General features: G+C 35.1%; 1 protein-coding gene across 1 annotated transcript in view; it reads left to right on the forward strand.

Moving 5' to 3' along the window:
• The first annotated feature begins 5,670 nt into the window (after positions 1-5,670).
• LOC114245966 (alpha-tocopherol transfer protein-like) overlaps positions 5,671-17,505 on the forward strand; it is a 46,581-nt gene continuing 34,746 nt past the window's right edge. Inside the window, exon 1 of the mRNA XM_028178306.2 lies at positions 5,671-5,976. Coding sequence (XP_028034107.2) covers positions 5,925-5,976 — 52 coding nt within the window. The 5' untranslated portion in view covers positions 5,671-5,924. The remainder of the gene's footprint in view (positions 5,977-17,505) is intronic.

The following is a 17,505-nucleotide window of genomic DNA, read 5'->3' on the forward strand; positions in this document are numbered from 1 at the left end:
TATTTAATTGGAACTATTTTAAAATTCAATCTGAAGGTCGATTTTGTCCCTATTTACCCCATTTTACAGTAACAAGTTCATACATACTATGATGCGAAAATACTTTTTCCCCAACCTATCATATATGTAAAGATATTTAATATTTTTTTTCACTGAATTCACTCACGATATCAAAGTTACACCTACATATTTCTGATAATAAACAAAATGACATTATAATAATAAGTTACGGTAAAAGCGTTCAATTGAATAGAATCCTTTTAAGTTTTTTATTTAATGCAATGAGATTTCTACAAAATAATTTTAAATTTTAAATTGATTGTTATTTTCTTGAAGTTCAAAATACTCATCTACCCCCACCTAAGATTAGACTTGCTTTTATTTTTCGGGTCGCCTTTTTTAACTTAATGCGATTCCTCGAAATACACGAATACATTCGCGAATGACATTCACGATGAAAAATAAAGTCAAGCTCAAAAATAAAAGCGTTAATTCATAGTGCTTTATCAATGACTCGGCCTAGAATATTTTTATAAATAATCGGTACGTGCAACACTCTACAAAAAGTTTTATAGTTCGTTTTCTTTTCAGTGTTGGTTTTTTTTTATTGTATGTATAAATTTCCTATAATGTCTGCCAAAAACTAATCAATGTACCCTATTCGAACTAATGTTACATCATCACTCATGAATTCAGTCTGGTCAGTTATGACGCCATTTATTGGTGTCACCCCTTAGATTGTGCATTTGATTTAATACTGTACTATTATGTGTAATACTGTATTACATACATGTATGTATTTGTAATTTAATATAAATTTCATTGCACCTACCACTATTTACTCTGCACTACCTTCGGTTAACTGGTAGAGAATGCCTCAGGCATTAAGTCCGCCAATGTAAATTTTAAATGAAGTATAATAATTAAATAAAAAATAAATAAACGTTCCTTCGTCAATAAAATCATTCGTGACCACAATGTGCTGAGTACGTATTTCATTAGAAACGCTCGAACTTATCTGCGGTATTTGAGGACCACCATATTCGCATCGCTCGATACGAGCACACCTCGCGTCTTATCCTTTAAGCGGCGACGACTTCTTTTGTTTCGTTTCGTAGAAACTGTATTGTTCGGTCGACTTACCTTGAAAATTAATATCTGCTGCTCTAATATCGCACGCGTAATCAACATTGGTTCAACGTTTGACGCAATCAAACCGCCCGGCACGTGGGAAATCGGACTGTAATAGAAAACTAACATTCCGAAACAATGACAGAATCGAGATATATAATACTAACCGTACTCGGCCATTTCGCTGGGCATTTAAAATTAACATTATTATTTATTGTCATTATTATTAGGGAGTCCAACACTCATATATTCTATATTTCTACATGGATACCAAGTTTCAAGTCAATCGAATGCATGGTTCAGTAGTTATAATGGAACATCCGTAAATACCACTGTAAATTTATATATTAGTATAGATTGAGACAGAGAGTTTACCTTATGGCACACTAAAGCATAAATAACATTGAAGAACAGCCAACGTGCAGGTATAATACCTACCTATTTAATATCTAATATACCTAAAAGCGATCTCCAAACTCCAGAAAGTGATGGTCCAGACAACCATTTTTATCTAGTGATAAGTATAACATTTATGTGAACATTTAACGCCAGTGCATTCATGCATTGTAGGTACGTTTCCTATGCATTATTAACTATCTATGAGCACTGTTAACCACTTAACAGCAGGCGAGCCGTGAGCACGATCTGTCATTGTAATCTATCTATCTATCTCTATATATAAAAATGAATTGCTGTTCGTTAGTCTCGCTAAAACTCGAGAACGGCTGAACCGATTTGGCTAATTTTGGTCTTGAATTATTTGTGGAAGTCCAGAGAAGATTTAAAAGGTCGATAAATATGAAAATGCTCGGAATTAAATAAAAATAACAATTTTGTTTTTGCCTTGATATGTCCCCCCTCGATCTTTTATTTGTCGATTGAGGCACTACGAAGTCTGTCGGGTCAGCTAGTTAATAAATAAAAAACCCTCTGAAATCAGTTCCGTTTTTAAACCACTTTACTAGTATTTACTACCTATAGGCAAAATATTTTTTTAAAATATCACACATCATCGTTATCATCAACATCAGCCCACACTCGACCACTGTTGGACATAGGCCTCTCCCAATTCACAGCACTAAGCACAGTCTTCGGCTCTCCCCATTCGTTACTTGCCGGCCACCATTCGAAGGTCATCGCATTACCTAGATGGGGGGTGTCTCACATTGAAGTCGTCGTGACCTAAAGGATAAGACGTCCGGCGCATCCGTATCTAGCGATGAAACGGCGTCCGAATCCGGGCGGGTACCAATTTTTCCAACACATACGTACTTAACAAATGCTCACGATTGACTTCCACGGTGAAGGAATAACATCGTGTAATAAAAATCTAATCTGCAGGATTATAATTTGCGTAATTACTGTGTGTCCTCTTGTGAGTCCACACAGGCAGGTACCACCACCCCGCCTATTTCTGCCGTGAAGCAGTAATGCGTTTTGGTTTGAAGGGTGGGAAGCTGTTATAACTATATTGAGACCTTAGAACTTATACCTCAAGGTGGGTGGCGCATTTACGTTATAAATGTCTATGGACTCCGGTAACCACTTAACACTAGGTGGGCTATGAGCTCGTCCACCCATCTAAGTAATAAGTAAAAAAATCGTTACGTTGTCACTGCGGTCTCCACGCGCGTTCTCCATTCAAGAACCCGTCTGCTTCAGCGATCTTCAGTTCTACAGCGTATGTGCCAAGCTCACTGCGACTTCAGCTTGCCGATTCCTTGAGCTGTATCGATAACTTTACTTCTCTGTCAAATATTTACAAATCCATAAATTAAAACGACTTTAACTTAGTACCTAATTGAGCCAATCAGTAAGTACCCAGTACAGACCGCAATTATGTAGGACAAAAACCACACAATTATAATGTAGGTAATATTAAGTAGGTATAATGAATAATAATTCACACATACCTACATCATTTTATATTACCCATTTTAATGAAATTGGAAAACCAACACGTGGCCATTATATAATAGGTAAGCAGTGTGCATGTATGTATCAACTACACCAGGTCACGCCCACTGAGTTTTTCGTGGGATCTTCTCAGTGGGTCGCGATTCCGATCCGGTGGTAGATTCCGCGAAGCACTGCTCTTATTAGGGCTAGTGTTAGCAAATTCTCTCAGGTTGTGCCCGTGAGCTCACTACGCACGCTACCCGTCAGAGCCTAGCTGGAATAGCCTCATAGGCTACGAGAGATATAGGTAGCGGAAAAAAGGGACCAAATGCCATTGAAAAAACCTTAAAAAGTGTTTAAAAATAATAACATTTTGATTTGGTCATTTTATAAGTATTGATCATGAAATCATTGAATAGAAGTCGTAATGTCGTGGCCTAAAGGATATGACACCCGGTGCGTTCGTATCGAGCGATGTGACTATACCTGTCTTCGAATCCCGCTAGGTAGTACCAATTATTCTAATCAAATACATACCTGAGTGAAATACATAACGTGTGTTCACTAATGACTTCTACGATGAATAACATCCCGTAATAGAAATCAAGCCTACAAAAATAATAGTTTGCGGAATTATTGGTGGCGAGGCGTCTTGGGAGCCCACAAGGGTAGGTACCACCACCGCCCCGCCTATATCTACGGCGAAGCAGTAATACGTTCCGGCTTGAAAGAGCCGTTGTACTGCCATTTAGAACTCATGCCTCAAGACGGTAGACGACGTTAACATTTACGGTGTTAATGTCTATAGATTCTGGTGACCACTTAATACGAGGTGATTGAATTGCATTTAAGCAAAAAATAATAATAATGAAAACTTAAATCAACAAACGATTTAAAAATGAATTTTCCGCGCCATCTAGCAAATATATTTTCAACTAATAGCTTTTTTAGGTAGACAACGATTTAGAAATGGAACTACAGAGACAAATAGAATTCAACTCCTCACTAAGAGATGGCGCTAATTGTTTGAACTTAAATAATGAAATCCAGTTGGTCAGAAAAAAATTTTTGCCTACCAACTGCTAGTTACCTCGAGTATTTACTTTGTCTTATTTTTTTAACCTAACCTAGCTAATCGCCGGTAGCCTGAAAAGCTATTCCGATAGGTGAGCTCACAGGCCCAACTTGAGAGAGGCTGCTAACACTGGCACCAGCAAGAGCAATGCTTCGCTGAATCTACCACCGGATCGGAATCGCGGCCCACTGAGAACATCTGGTGAGGAACTCAGTGGGTTAAGTCTTTTTTTTATTTCTTAGATGGGTGGACGTGCTCACAGCCCACTTGGTGTTAAGTGGTTACTGGAGCCATAAACATTTACAACGTAAATGCGCCACCCACCTTGAGATGTATGTTCTAAGGTCTCAGTATAGCTACAACGACTGCCTCACCCTTCAAGCCGAAACGCAGCAAAAGTCTATGAGCTGGTTCGCATTCGAACTCTTCGTCGCTATTGGATGGGTTCGACGAGAACGGTGACCGGCGCTTGGAATGCCTAAAGCACCAAGAGTGGATCGGGAGGATCCGAAATCACGTGCTTAGGGAGAAAGCGGCCATTTGTCGTTCGGTCTTCTGGACCGAGTATGTAGTTTGCGGTGGCCACGAAAAGAGGGTTATCGTATCACGTCGCTTTTTCGAAGTAGCGTTCCGACCTTATCTTCTGATGCTTATTAATGGATACTAATTATAGGATGTCCACCGACGTTTTCCTCATCATATACGCGTCCTTACGGATCCACCCGATCCACTCTAATTATTATTAGACGCTTCTTCTTGTCGGATCATGTCACGCGTCTTGCGACGTAGTGGAAGAAGTACTCGCGTAGCAGCTGAACTTGAGCTATTAAGTCTCCTCTGGGAGATGTTAACAAACCTGCCCATCTTTTAACCGACTTCAATAAAAGGAGGAGGTTCCCAATTCGACTGGAAAAACCTCAGGACTTTTTTCTGGTTTACCAATTTTTTTTATTAGAAAGCTGGTAATAATAATAATAATAATAATAAAACATTTATTTCAGAAAAAATCCATAAAATAATAATAATACAATAGTCAGCACACAAACAGTTCAACAATACAAATAGAAAATGAACAATATACTAATTCAATTAATTAAATATACAAAGGAAATGAATTAGAAACACATAATTATATCAATACAGTAGTAACCACTCTATGTCAATATTAGCTATCATTATGTCAATCAATCAATTAATACGCATATAATACTATTTCAATTTCATCAAGGTCTGACCAAGTAGTCTTTGAGTTATCCTAAACATTAAAAAAAAAATTTGAAGTCGGTTTTATCATATTAGTTTTTTTTTTTTCGAAATAAAACCTCAAATACCTCGGTGCCGTCGAAATGTTTGTATTAGAAATTAGAATGCGTTAATTTTATTGGAAACGTTGCCAAAACACATGCCCCTAATGATATAAAATTTATTACAAGCTGATAGAGCAGACTCTGAGATAACAGAATTATGAACTACTTTTCTTATGACGCAAGCGAACGAGCGAACTGCGGAGCTTAACGTGCCTTTTACGATGTACATACAAGCACGTTTTTGCAAGACCGCGGTGTAACGCGCATGTCCGACACTCTAAGCTTACGGTGGTCAACAGTCAACACGAAATATACCAGTCTCCGCCAAGCCTTCAATCGTGACACCCGTGTTCGTCACGATTGACAACAGTGTTTACAACACACAGACGTAAACATGACATAAAAGTCATCGGACGCGATAATTGACAACAAGATTATCAATAATATACTAGCTAAACAGATTATTTCATTAAAATCTTTACGCGTTTTTTTTAATTCGTGTGCTACACACAATGCCTGCAGAACCGGAAACGAGAATTGTCCTTCGAGATGTTACCCCGGAAAGTATGTGAACTATAATTTAAATAATAAACTATTAATAAATAATATAATATAATAAATAATTTATTTATATATTTACTAATATACTCTAGAGGCCGAAAAGAAAAAAAAATCTATAACATTATTATGAATCTTAAGAAATAGGCATTGTATTTAAAATGCGTCATGAAATTAATTAAAAATTAAAAATAAATTTATTACAAAACATCATTATAATCACGTTTCATTATTAAATGGAAATACGAAATATTTAAATGCCTAAATTTAGGAGAACAATAATGTTCTTGTTCGAAAAATGCAATCTAGTAACGCATATTTTGCGTTACATTAAATATTATAGAGGCCAATGTCAGCGTATCATTCGCCGAACGCACTCAACAATTACTTTATAAGGTTGAGTCGTACGTAATGTTTGTTACGTAGGTACTCTTCCCAAAAACAAAGACACGATATTATAGACTCACAGAGATCTGGCTACGGAAACGTCAAAAAATATAAGTTCATAATAAAATTCAATACAATCTTTTTTTTTTTTCGTTGTATCAATCTCTTATCTATATTGCTATCTATTATACAATTTCAACAGTTATGAGTAAATAAATAGTTTAAGTTGAATTCCCTTTAAAGGAAGATACATATTCTCTTAAAAAAAAAACTATAATGGGAGAAAGTTTACAAAACTTTAAAATACAATAAATCTCGTACTCGTATTGTTATTATTATTTAGAAAATAAATATTAACTACTCAAGTACAAGTAGTATGTGGTGGCATTGCTGATGTCCCTGAGCGACAGTGACTACCTACCTGCAGATGATTAAAAATAAAGAAAAAGGACGGCAATCATGATTACAGTGATCACAGTACTATTCAAACATCCGAAATTGTTAAATCAACAATAAAAACATTCCATATCGGAAAAACTCAAAGGCTCACTTTCGCTAAAAGTACTTCTTTCTTGTTTGTATCCAATTAAAGTATGTATATTTTTTTACATTGTTTAGAACAGGCTAATCAGTGCCTTGTTTTAGAAGTCGTGAAGTATCACGAAGAGTCATTTTGTAGAATTTGTTTCTCATCCCTAATCAATTCAGGTCAGAGAATATTATATGATAACAGTATTTCCGGCTATGTTAGATAAAATAGAGCTTCCTCCAGTAATAAGCACTTCCCTGTCATCTACTTGCGGTCAACCCTTTTGTTTCCTACTTAGCTGGGAAGTTAGAAGTTATCCTTACTGTTGGTAACGGATGGTATAATCGCCTACGGATATGCACCACACCATTCTGTTTATATCAACAACATTAATAATATATGTAGTTTAAAAACTAAGAAAACACGATAACAAACTGAAGTAGAAATTTACTTCAATTATTTAATATGTTTCTTTTTGAACTGGTCAGTATATTAGATCGAAGTTCTAAATAATTTTCTAATTTAATTTTCTATTATCATCGGTACTTGATGTGTTTGCAAATTTTCAAGTTAATCGAACGTTTTGAAGACGTATGAAAATTACGTTCAAAGATTAAGTTACATACATACAAACATACATACTTACCAAAGTACTAAAAGCGTGTTAAAATAGCGTATAGATTTGTAGGTAGGACAATCGTTATACAATTCAATTGAGACTTCGAATTAATGTCTCAAGGTGAGTGACAGCGTTCACGTTGTGATGTCTATGGACTCCGGAAAGCTTGTTACCAGCCGGCTCAGAGCTTTTTCACCTTTTTTCTTTTAAAGTTATGCCTTAGAGTGGGCGAAGATATTCATGCTCTAATTTCCATGAGCTCCAATTGCTGCTACCTCACATTGTCTTGTCATAAAAAACAGACCTATTTTAATCACAGATCGATAAGGCAATTATTTTACTCGTATTGTTACAACCTCCAATTGTAATTTTTTTAAGGGATTTTCTGGCCTGATAACTAAGACCTTTAGGTCAAGTCTTATTTTAATTTTAATGAAAACTTTTTTAAATGAAAAATGATATTATGAAATGAAATGAAGTTGATTAATATGAAACATGGCATGAAATGAAATAAGACGAGATGAGAGATATGGGATAAAATATCATCTCAGTAAAATGGTGGTCTGAGAGCTTTTCAGTAGACTTTTTGGAGGATCCGAGAAGTTACGTTCAGCGGCTTTGTTTCATTTTCCCACATTTGTGCACTTTCACAGATACTAAACAGTCAATAAACCACCGTTATTACACATTTAAACCTAAAGAAACACTAAATAGACAAAATAAAACAAATCACACAATTTCACTCCTCGCGTTCCCGCCAAAAAAAAGTCCCAATTGTAAATTAAACACAAACTTCGCGGTCGCCGTTCTTGATTGAATACTAAAAACGTTATCGAAGAAACTATTTGTTGAAAATGACAAATTAATTTTCGCTTTATACTTCGACTAGATACAATAAAACAAAATAATGTGATCTAGAAGCTACCATTATAATTGTTTTCTGATATCCGCGTAATGTGTTGCTGGCATTGCGTGATGACTAAATTTTAACTAGGCTATTCAGGAACAAATAATGTAATAAAATTTTCCATACAAAACTTATCTAATACCTAGCTTATTAATCATTATCAAAAAGGCCGGTGCCAATTTTCTTAGATAATTTGCATTAAGATGCTCTTTACATTTAACTTTCTCGTTGGAAGAATTAATAAATAATTCGAACTCATGCTTCATATGACATTCAAGCTTAAGGTGCTCATAAGTTATTTCACAAGAACCCAGAACCAGTAACTTAACATGGAAAATTGTTTTTAAAAGTATTTTTAATAACTTATTGAATAACCTTGACACAACCGAATAGTGATTTTGAAAGTAAAGTTTAACTTTCTGAATCGCAAAGGAATCCTAAACGTATCACGTAAAAAAATCGCGGTGTTGGAAATATTATATTACAATAGATGTATGTGCTTTGATAATAAATAAAAAAATCTCTTCATACATCTGTATCTCCATTTTTAGCTTCACTGATTCATTAAACACAGTCTTCAATTGAAGACGTGTTTGTCATTATATTATTCGATAATTTGTATCTCGACATTAACTACAAAAATACTGAAATTATTATTTTTAAAATTTCAAGAATCTTATAAACAGCCGTCATTTCTTACGAGTTAAGATCGGCAAAAGCATTCGCGTTGATCACTCTACATTACTCGGTGATAAAGTCATAACGATTCAAAATCGCCCATAAAGGCCTAACAGATAGAAATTTATTTTATTTTCTTCGATTAATAATTAAAATTATTGAACGTTTACTTGATAGTCGAGTTCGATTTTATTATAAAATAAATGAGCAAGCCTGGCAAATGTGATAGCAGAAGGCTCGATTGTAATACTAATAATAACCTCTGCCTTTCAAACTAGAATCCATAAGTGCTTTACGCCAAAAAATAATGCATTCCACAACAAACACAAATGCATTCCAACACCACGGTATGTATACGGCGACAGTATGTCTATTAGAATTATTTAAAATACACGGCTCGTTTTTAAATGAATACAAAGCATGTAATTATGTTACACATAATGAGTTCATAAAGATTATGTAATTTGAACCGTCAGAAAAACTTCAGTTAATAATCTCGAATTCATTTATTGTTTTAGTTGCGTATAAAAATAGCACTAGATGATGACCGAGCCTTGCTCGTTTTTTTTTTTTTGATAAAGCCATCTTTTTGTGTCTTTATAGCGGCTAGTTGCTCTCAATTAAGAAAAATAGTATTATTATTCACCAATAGATGTCGGGAAGAGTTGATTATTGCAAACACGAATAAAACAACATTTTCTGAAAAATAAATCGTAGCTAGATCGATTTATCGCCCCCGAAATCCCCTGTATACTAAATTTTATGAAAATCGTTGGAGCCGTTTCCGAAATTCAGATTATATATATATTAATATACAAGAATTGCTCGTTTAAAGGTATAAGATGCACAAGATAATTTCTATCATCTAATCGAATATCGGAATTAGCTTTGCTCCGTTCTTCTAATATTTTTTGTCACTTGAAATTTTACTGCTGAGCGTAATTTAATCAATCAGTACGACGGTACAAGTACACCTTAACTTATTTACGTATTTAAAACCGAGACTATGCCGTTTTGTTATGAAGATTGCCAATTTAATAGTTGACTAAAATCATTTTTTTGCAAGTCACGTACGAGTACATTTAGTTAAATACTCCTTAAACTAATCACTGTTTATATTATTAACAAATTGTAGTAAAGTTTTTTTTGGTGTGTTTGAGTGTTGCCAGCCGTGTATATTTTTAAATATTACGTCATACAATTCCCTAATTCCTTTTTATAATTTCCGAAACCTGTAGGTATCACCTATGTACATTTAACGATAAACATACATATACATATAAATATTTTTATAGTATCACAGAAGAATCTTATAAAAATAAATCTTTTGAAGAAGGTTGTGTAGGTACGAAAGTTCATAGCTAATTCAAGAGCTTCTGTTGAAATTGACGGTTACACACACTACTATACGAACATAAAGGTTAAATATTGCAAGAAATTGATAACTACATCGTTTTTTTTTTCCTGTTTAATTATTATTTTTTTGTTGGTATCTCCGCATTCGTTTCCTTGAGAAATGTTAAACAAAGATAACAATGCTTTTAACTTTTTTTTCAAATGTTGGATAAAAAATCTCATTGCTTTCAGTAATCAATTAATTGGGTTTTAAATGCCGGAAATGGTAGATGATTAAAATCGCCATGAAATTTAAACAGGTTTAATTAAAACTTCCATAATTCTCACACAATAACTCTTTGAAATGTTGTTGTAGAAATAAACATATACCCTAAAAACGTTTGGGTTGTCTAGAGAGTATTTAACCGACACTAGATATCAATAGCTGTTCTAAAAAAGAAAAATTCTGTTTAAAAAATTAGAAACTCCATTTTAATAATAAGTCGAAATAAAATTTCGAGTGAACATTTTTATTCCTTATAGTCCCGATCAGGATTAGACTAGTTCATAAAATTGAATCAAACAACATAAAAACTGAATTTGAAAATATTCATTAAAAGAGTCAATTACATACGTAGATAATACAGGTCAAGCTAATAAAACCGTGTAAATACATATAATGTGACAGTACATTATATTCATTGCTTCGGTACACTTTAAAAGCCATTCACTTTTGAAGGTCAAATATTTCAACTAGCATATAAAAGTGATTCACGGGATTGTATGAACAAAAAAATACAATCGTTTTTTATTTCACCTTCATAATCGGGTTACACTTAATGGATATTTTTATTTGATGACTGAAAAAGTCACCCGGATTGAAAAGCAGCTTGGCCGTTATACATCATGAGATTTCGACCTCATGTCTCAAGCTCGATGACCACATTCACGCTATGTCTATGGTCTTCGGTAACCACTTATCACCACTATGTCGCTAACGTCTATTTCGCCAATAAAAATAAAAATTTAGTAGTTTTAGGGTAGTGAAAGTAAAAACCAATCGAGTTTTCTATGAATTATGATTACAGCACTGATTTTTATAAACCATAATCCTTCCGTCTTCTTAGAAATTGATTCCTCTAGTAAGCTTCCACTAAGCCACAAGAGCATAATCCTTTCATACCTTTTATACAATAAGATATTTTCTTGAATTCACTGCCGTGAGTGACTACGCAATGTGATTTGCGTTTTCTTACAGTACATTGAGAAACGTCGAACCAATCTGTTTCGACATTTAAATCATAGTTATGACTTTAATAAATCGATTATACATGGCAATATATATTACAGAATCGATAGTGCAGGTGACTCAGTAGCAATGAATCCGAAATTAGTGTGTGCGATTGTTCTTAGAAATTATCCTACATGACAGGGTGATTCTGATTAGCGTAACACTCGTGTTCTATTCCTCATTGGCCTTCTTATTGATCTAATAAGTAAAATACCCGATAAATACGCTTAACAGGAGAAAATCATTGATTGGGTCGCTAATTTTTAACTGGTGGTAGGACCTCTTGTGAGTCCGCACGGGTAGGTTACCACCGCCCCGCCTATTTCTGCCGTGAAGCAGTAATGCGTTTCGGTTTGAAGGGTGGGGCAGCCGTTGTGACAATACTGAGACCTTAGAACTATATCTCAAGGTGTGTGGCGCATTTACGTTGTAGATGTCTATGGGCTCCAGAAACCACTTAACACCAGGTGGGCTGTGAGCTCGTCCACACAACTAAGCAATAAAAAAAAAAAAAACTACACAAAACTGTCAGTATTACAATTTTGAAGTTAATATTGCCAAGGTAAAGTTAATGTGTTGTATTATTCACAAAGGCCAACCGAACCGGCCTTCTTTTATTTTCAAGTTTGCGACATATCGAATTTTTTTTTTAATCAACTAGAAAATGATAGATATTTAACAATAATTCTCCTATAAATACGATTACATATTCCACGAACGATTCCTTGCAATCCCTGATGTCCTCACTCATACGTCCATTTATGATTATGAATAATAAATACACAAGCTATTAATTCGTAGAAACTATAATTAACTTTGTTGTCTAATGTATTCGAACAGTCACTTTTCAACTATGCCTCGTCAATTAATGATTAGTTATAATTAGCCCTTACTCAATAATTTATAAGTAAAATTTTAAATAAAATATTACGCCATCTAACATAGCTCATCGCATAGTTTATAAATTACTCTATATTACTATTAATGTTATTAACGACTAGCGGCCCGCTCCGGCCCGCTCGAGTCTTTAACAAAAATTTCAACGATATATTATGACGTTATTTTTTTTTAAATAAAAAAAAACCTATTACGTCATAACTATAATAGTTAGATATATGCTGTCGCAAAACTAAATAATGATGTAAAGAATATTTTAGGTAATTTTTTTACAGCTTGGGTTACATTATTGGAGATTTAGTAAGGATCCCTAATTTTTTTCAAAAAAGATTGTAGCCTATGTCACTCGGGAATAGTGTAGCTTCCAAATAGTGACAGAATTTTTCAAATCGGTTCAGTAGTTTCGGAGCCTATTCAATACAAACAAATAAACAAATCTTTCCTCTTTATAATATTAAGTATAGAAGTATCCAAGAAGATGACATGTAAGCTACTCTAAGCATGCCCTGCGATAAAGGAGCCGGGTATGCGGGTATTCCCACATTCCCCGGCTCAAGCTGGTGTGATTCAGCTGGGTATCACAGGGGTACACGGCTTCTGATAGATCGCCGATCGCTCGACCGGTTTGGCTTGCAGTATGGGAAGGGAGAGCGGGAGACATGTTTGTCACCTCGCCTCTAGCCTACCTCGGGTAAGTTCGGTCTCATATCAGGCTCGGAAGCGGATTGCTAAGTGACAGGGGGTGCTTAGTCGGTTCAACGCATAAGCAGAATTCCGGTGCTTTCCTGCTTACCCAAACAACGAAACAATTATTTGTTAGTTACATTTTCGATATTCCTTTATATTGTGTTCGAGGGCTTAGTAGTCTCTGTAATTTCTTTTGTAATTTAAACTGTTAAAAATCATTCAATCTCCGCTTATTATTATTGCAACAAATATGTGACAGAGACGATCACTCAATATACAATATCAATATTTGAAATATGGTACAATAAAGTATGTCATGTATCATCATCGCCATACACGAACGGGAGAGATAACGAAACGCTCCCATTACGCCCACTCACTAATTCTTATCGTGAAAATGTTAATTGCTACAGCATTTTACAACAAATTTGAATTCTGCTTTCCAAGCATGGTTCATTTTAATAATTGTACTTTTATTTAATATCGCGTAGCAAATAATGTACAAACATCTGAAAAATGTCTACACCTCCTATGACCTACTTTGTTCATTAATCTATAACATTGTCTTTCAAGTGGCAAACGATTGACAAGAATTGCTTAACAATACCTACGTATATATTAAGTAACTTATTATAAGATACCAATAAATAAACAAATTGTAAATAAAGTTAAGGTTCCTTTTTTGACGCAAACGGTTAGCAGTACTCATGATCTCTTGCAATGAAGCGTATGCCCAAAACATCTCACAAATACAAACGTCGCAAATTTGGCAGTCCATCAAGAGGAGATGCTTGAAAAGATGTAAACGAATAACTAAAGAAGATCCACTTATTTATTCTAAACGGAAGCGTTGACCTATTGACCCAATGACGGAGGCCATGAACGTCACACATTCTGGCGGTCGCAAGATGATATTCATATTCATTCGCGAAACAACTGCTCCTGAGTTGTTAGGTCTCCTTTGGAGGCGCTCGGGTAGCTGTTAGCAAATCCCACCCCTTCTGTCTGAGCTTTTGCTGGCCCACCTGCCCTGGCAAAACTGGAAAGGCCTCCGGGCCACCAGCAAATTCTCAAACAATAAAAAAAAGATATTCACATTCTGCCAAGTTCCCAATCTGACAGAAACGTTCAGCGAAACGCGAAAGAGAGAGATGTCTATCTATGCGCATTGGCACGCCGCTGTCGAGTGAGGAACAGAAGAAGGAATCTCTTTCCTATTATCCTTCTCTCTCTCTCGTGCTGACTGGGGAGTAGCGAGGGAAACCCAAGAAGACCACTTGTGTCATGAGTCTAGAAACAGAGGAACTGGATGACGGAGTGTTGCACTGTTGGAGTAAAACGCTTTCCGTCAAATGTTATACTTTGACTGAGTTTGTCTCTGACGAGGTATTGGTTGTTGACTTATAAGATTTTTTGGTCATTTCAAATTCAACATATCTCGCTCACCGCACCTAACGCGTGGGAGGGAGTACGGCCATTTCCTCCAACTAACTCTACCCCTAGTAGCTAATTTGACGGTAGCCGGGTAGCTGTGGCCCACACAGATAGATGCGTAGAGTAGGATCGCAGCTACAAATTTTTCCTACCTGTCCTAATAGCCTTGGGTATTAGCCGTGGCTATTTCAGCCTTGGCTATTAGCCGTGGCTATTTCAGCTGCCACTGAGAAGATCCGGCGAGAAACTCAGTGGGCTGTGGGCTGTGGGTTAATTTACTCGTCGAGCCCTTCGTCGCAAGCCACGGGTTCAGCGAAGTCGGTGAGCGGTGCTTGAGGTACCTATAAGCACCGTTAATGGATCGGGAGGATCCGTAATAACGTGTTTAGGGCCGCAGATAATGATCCATAATTGAAATTTCGAAAAGATCTTAGACAAGCGAATCGCATTGTATCTATAAGCCATCCCGTATGCCCATTGCCGTTAATGATTAATCGTTAACATCCTCAGTGCGTATCAGAGCATTAGCCAATTGAATTGCTAGGTTTTTTCATTGTTCCATCAATCACACGATTCAATAGTCATTGGCGTATTATCTTCCGCGTAATATATCACAAACCTTTGTCTTAACATTATCTTCATGCTAAATAACGGCCACAATTTAAGGCCACTAAATACGTGCTTAGATTTTCAAACAGCATAAGTGATTATACAATTTTCTCTTAGTAAATTCAAGACCAGCAGTCATTTGATGAAATTTTAGGTATATACGTGAAAGCGAGAAATGAAGCCATGAAAATGACAGATGCTTTAAATCTATACGTTTAGTGACAGAGCATATGGGGGCGACACCACGACCAGGTGGGCCGTGTGGTCGTCTGCCTACAAGGTTAATAAAAAATATTTTTTTAAACGGTTTTTCTATCAACGCAAAACAGCTACCATAAAGTTTCAAAAATATTTAAAATTTTAAATTTACGTTATTCAAAACAATATAATTGAAAAAATATGTTCTAGCAAGATTTATTTCTTACAAGCAAACCCGGCCCGTTTTGCTTTGATTTAACTTTGTTTCAATCGCTACCAACCTTCATATTATGCGCTAGGCCAAATTTCATCGAAATTGTTTCAACCGTTTCAGAGTTTATTAAAACATAGATACGTATGTACACATAGACTTTTATATATATAGATTCTCGCGCTCTACTCACGCACTCACCACAATTAGTGGGTACATTAAAACACTATTGTAATCATAATTTCTTTATCTAACTTTTCTCTCTGATACCATTGTACGTTTATCTAAAAGTATCCTAACTTTGTAATCTCTGTACGATGAGCACTACTCATAGAGATACAGATATACAACTTAAGCATACAATAAGCAATTAAGGTCTATAGCAAGGGTCGGCAACCTGCGGCTCGCGAGCCACATGCGGCTTCTTGGATATAAAAATGCGGCTCTTTAGTTCCATACGCAAAAAATATTTATTTTATTAAAAAATCATTTAAAATTTGTTCTGAATCGACTAACGAGGATTGGGCACCAATACCTCTCAGCCCATTGTTGAAATTAAATGTTTAATTATTTTCATTTTTTACTTAAATAATAAGTGATTATCTAATAATAAATACCATATATGTATATTATCTAATTTGTTGTAAAAAAAATACTACTTATATAAGAATAAATAGATATTTTTCTTATGAATAATTAGAATCGTTTTTTTTTTTCAAAAAAAAATATTTGTGCAAGAGCTATTTATTGTTTTTTAAATTTGTGGCTATTTAAAAAACTTTGAAATTTTGAAAGTTTTAATTTTTCGCTCTTCCGATTCAAAAGGTTGCCGCCGACCCCTGGTCTATACAATACTTTTAAACCTTAAATAAATTAATTAATTAGCCATTTAAACAATTTAAGCAATAACCTAATTCTGATATTACTTTAACGTATCAGAAGCCACATTAAAAGGGAAATATACAAGATTTTATGAACTGCGACTATAAATTACATATATGGTGCGACGGGTCTGGTTCGCCTTCAAATTAAGGTCGTGCTCATTGAAGCGTATGAATTTAAAATACAAACCATCCAACAGTCAACGACAGTTTTCGTTTTCATTCAAATTTAGGTGTAATAAGGTCGAAATTACTTTTAAATCGTTCTCAATGAAGGCTAAAAATTTATAGTGTGCATTAATTATTGAAGTCTGCACATTTTTGTTTGCCAGTACATTCTAATACAATGTACTTACTGTATGTACAAATATACCATAGCAGCGAAACAATAAATACAATGAGAAAAACAATACACAATAGCAATGGTGTTTTCTTTTTCTCAAAAGTAAACCGAATCATTTTACCGAGTTTAACCATGATAATTTCACATGACTTTTCGTTATTTATAGAAAAAGAATATATCACATACGTTAGGAAAAACTATTTTATTAAAACCTATTTGTAAAATGTAAGGTAGTTAAAAAAGTTTCAATGTCATTTACGAAAGCAACACATTCTGTGAACTCGAGTGCGCTTACTTTCACTACAAATACACACAACGGGTCAATGACATGACATCGTAACGCTATGACGTATTTTATGTAAGAATGACCCTTGAAACGGAATCAGGTCAAATATGACACCGATTCCGTATTGAATGTCATTAAAATGAGTAGCAATTTTACTCGCTGGTGGTAGGAGTTCTTATGAGTCTGCACGGGCAGGTACCACCACCACCCTGCACATTTCTGCCGCGAAGCAGTAGTGCGTTG

Source organism: Bombyx mandarina, chromosome 04 (genome assembly GCF_030267445.1).
Source record: "Bombyx mandarina strain Sakado chromosome 04, ASM3026744v2".
Lineage (NCBI taxonomy): Eukaryota > Metazoa > Arthropoda > Insecta > Lepidoptera > Bombycidae > Bombyx > Bombyx mandarina.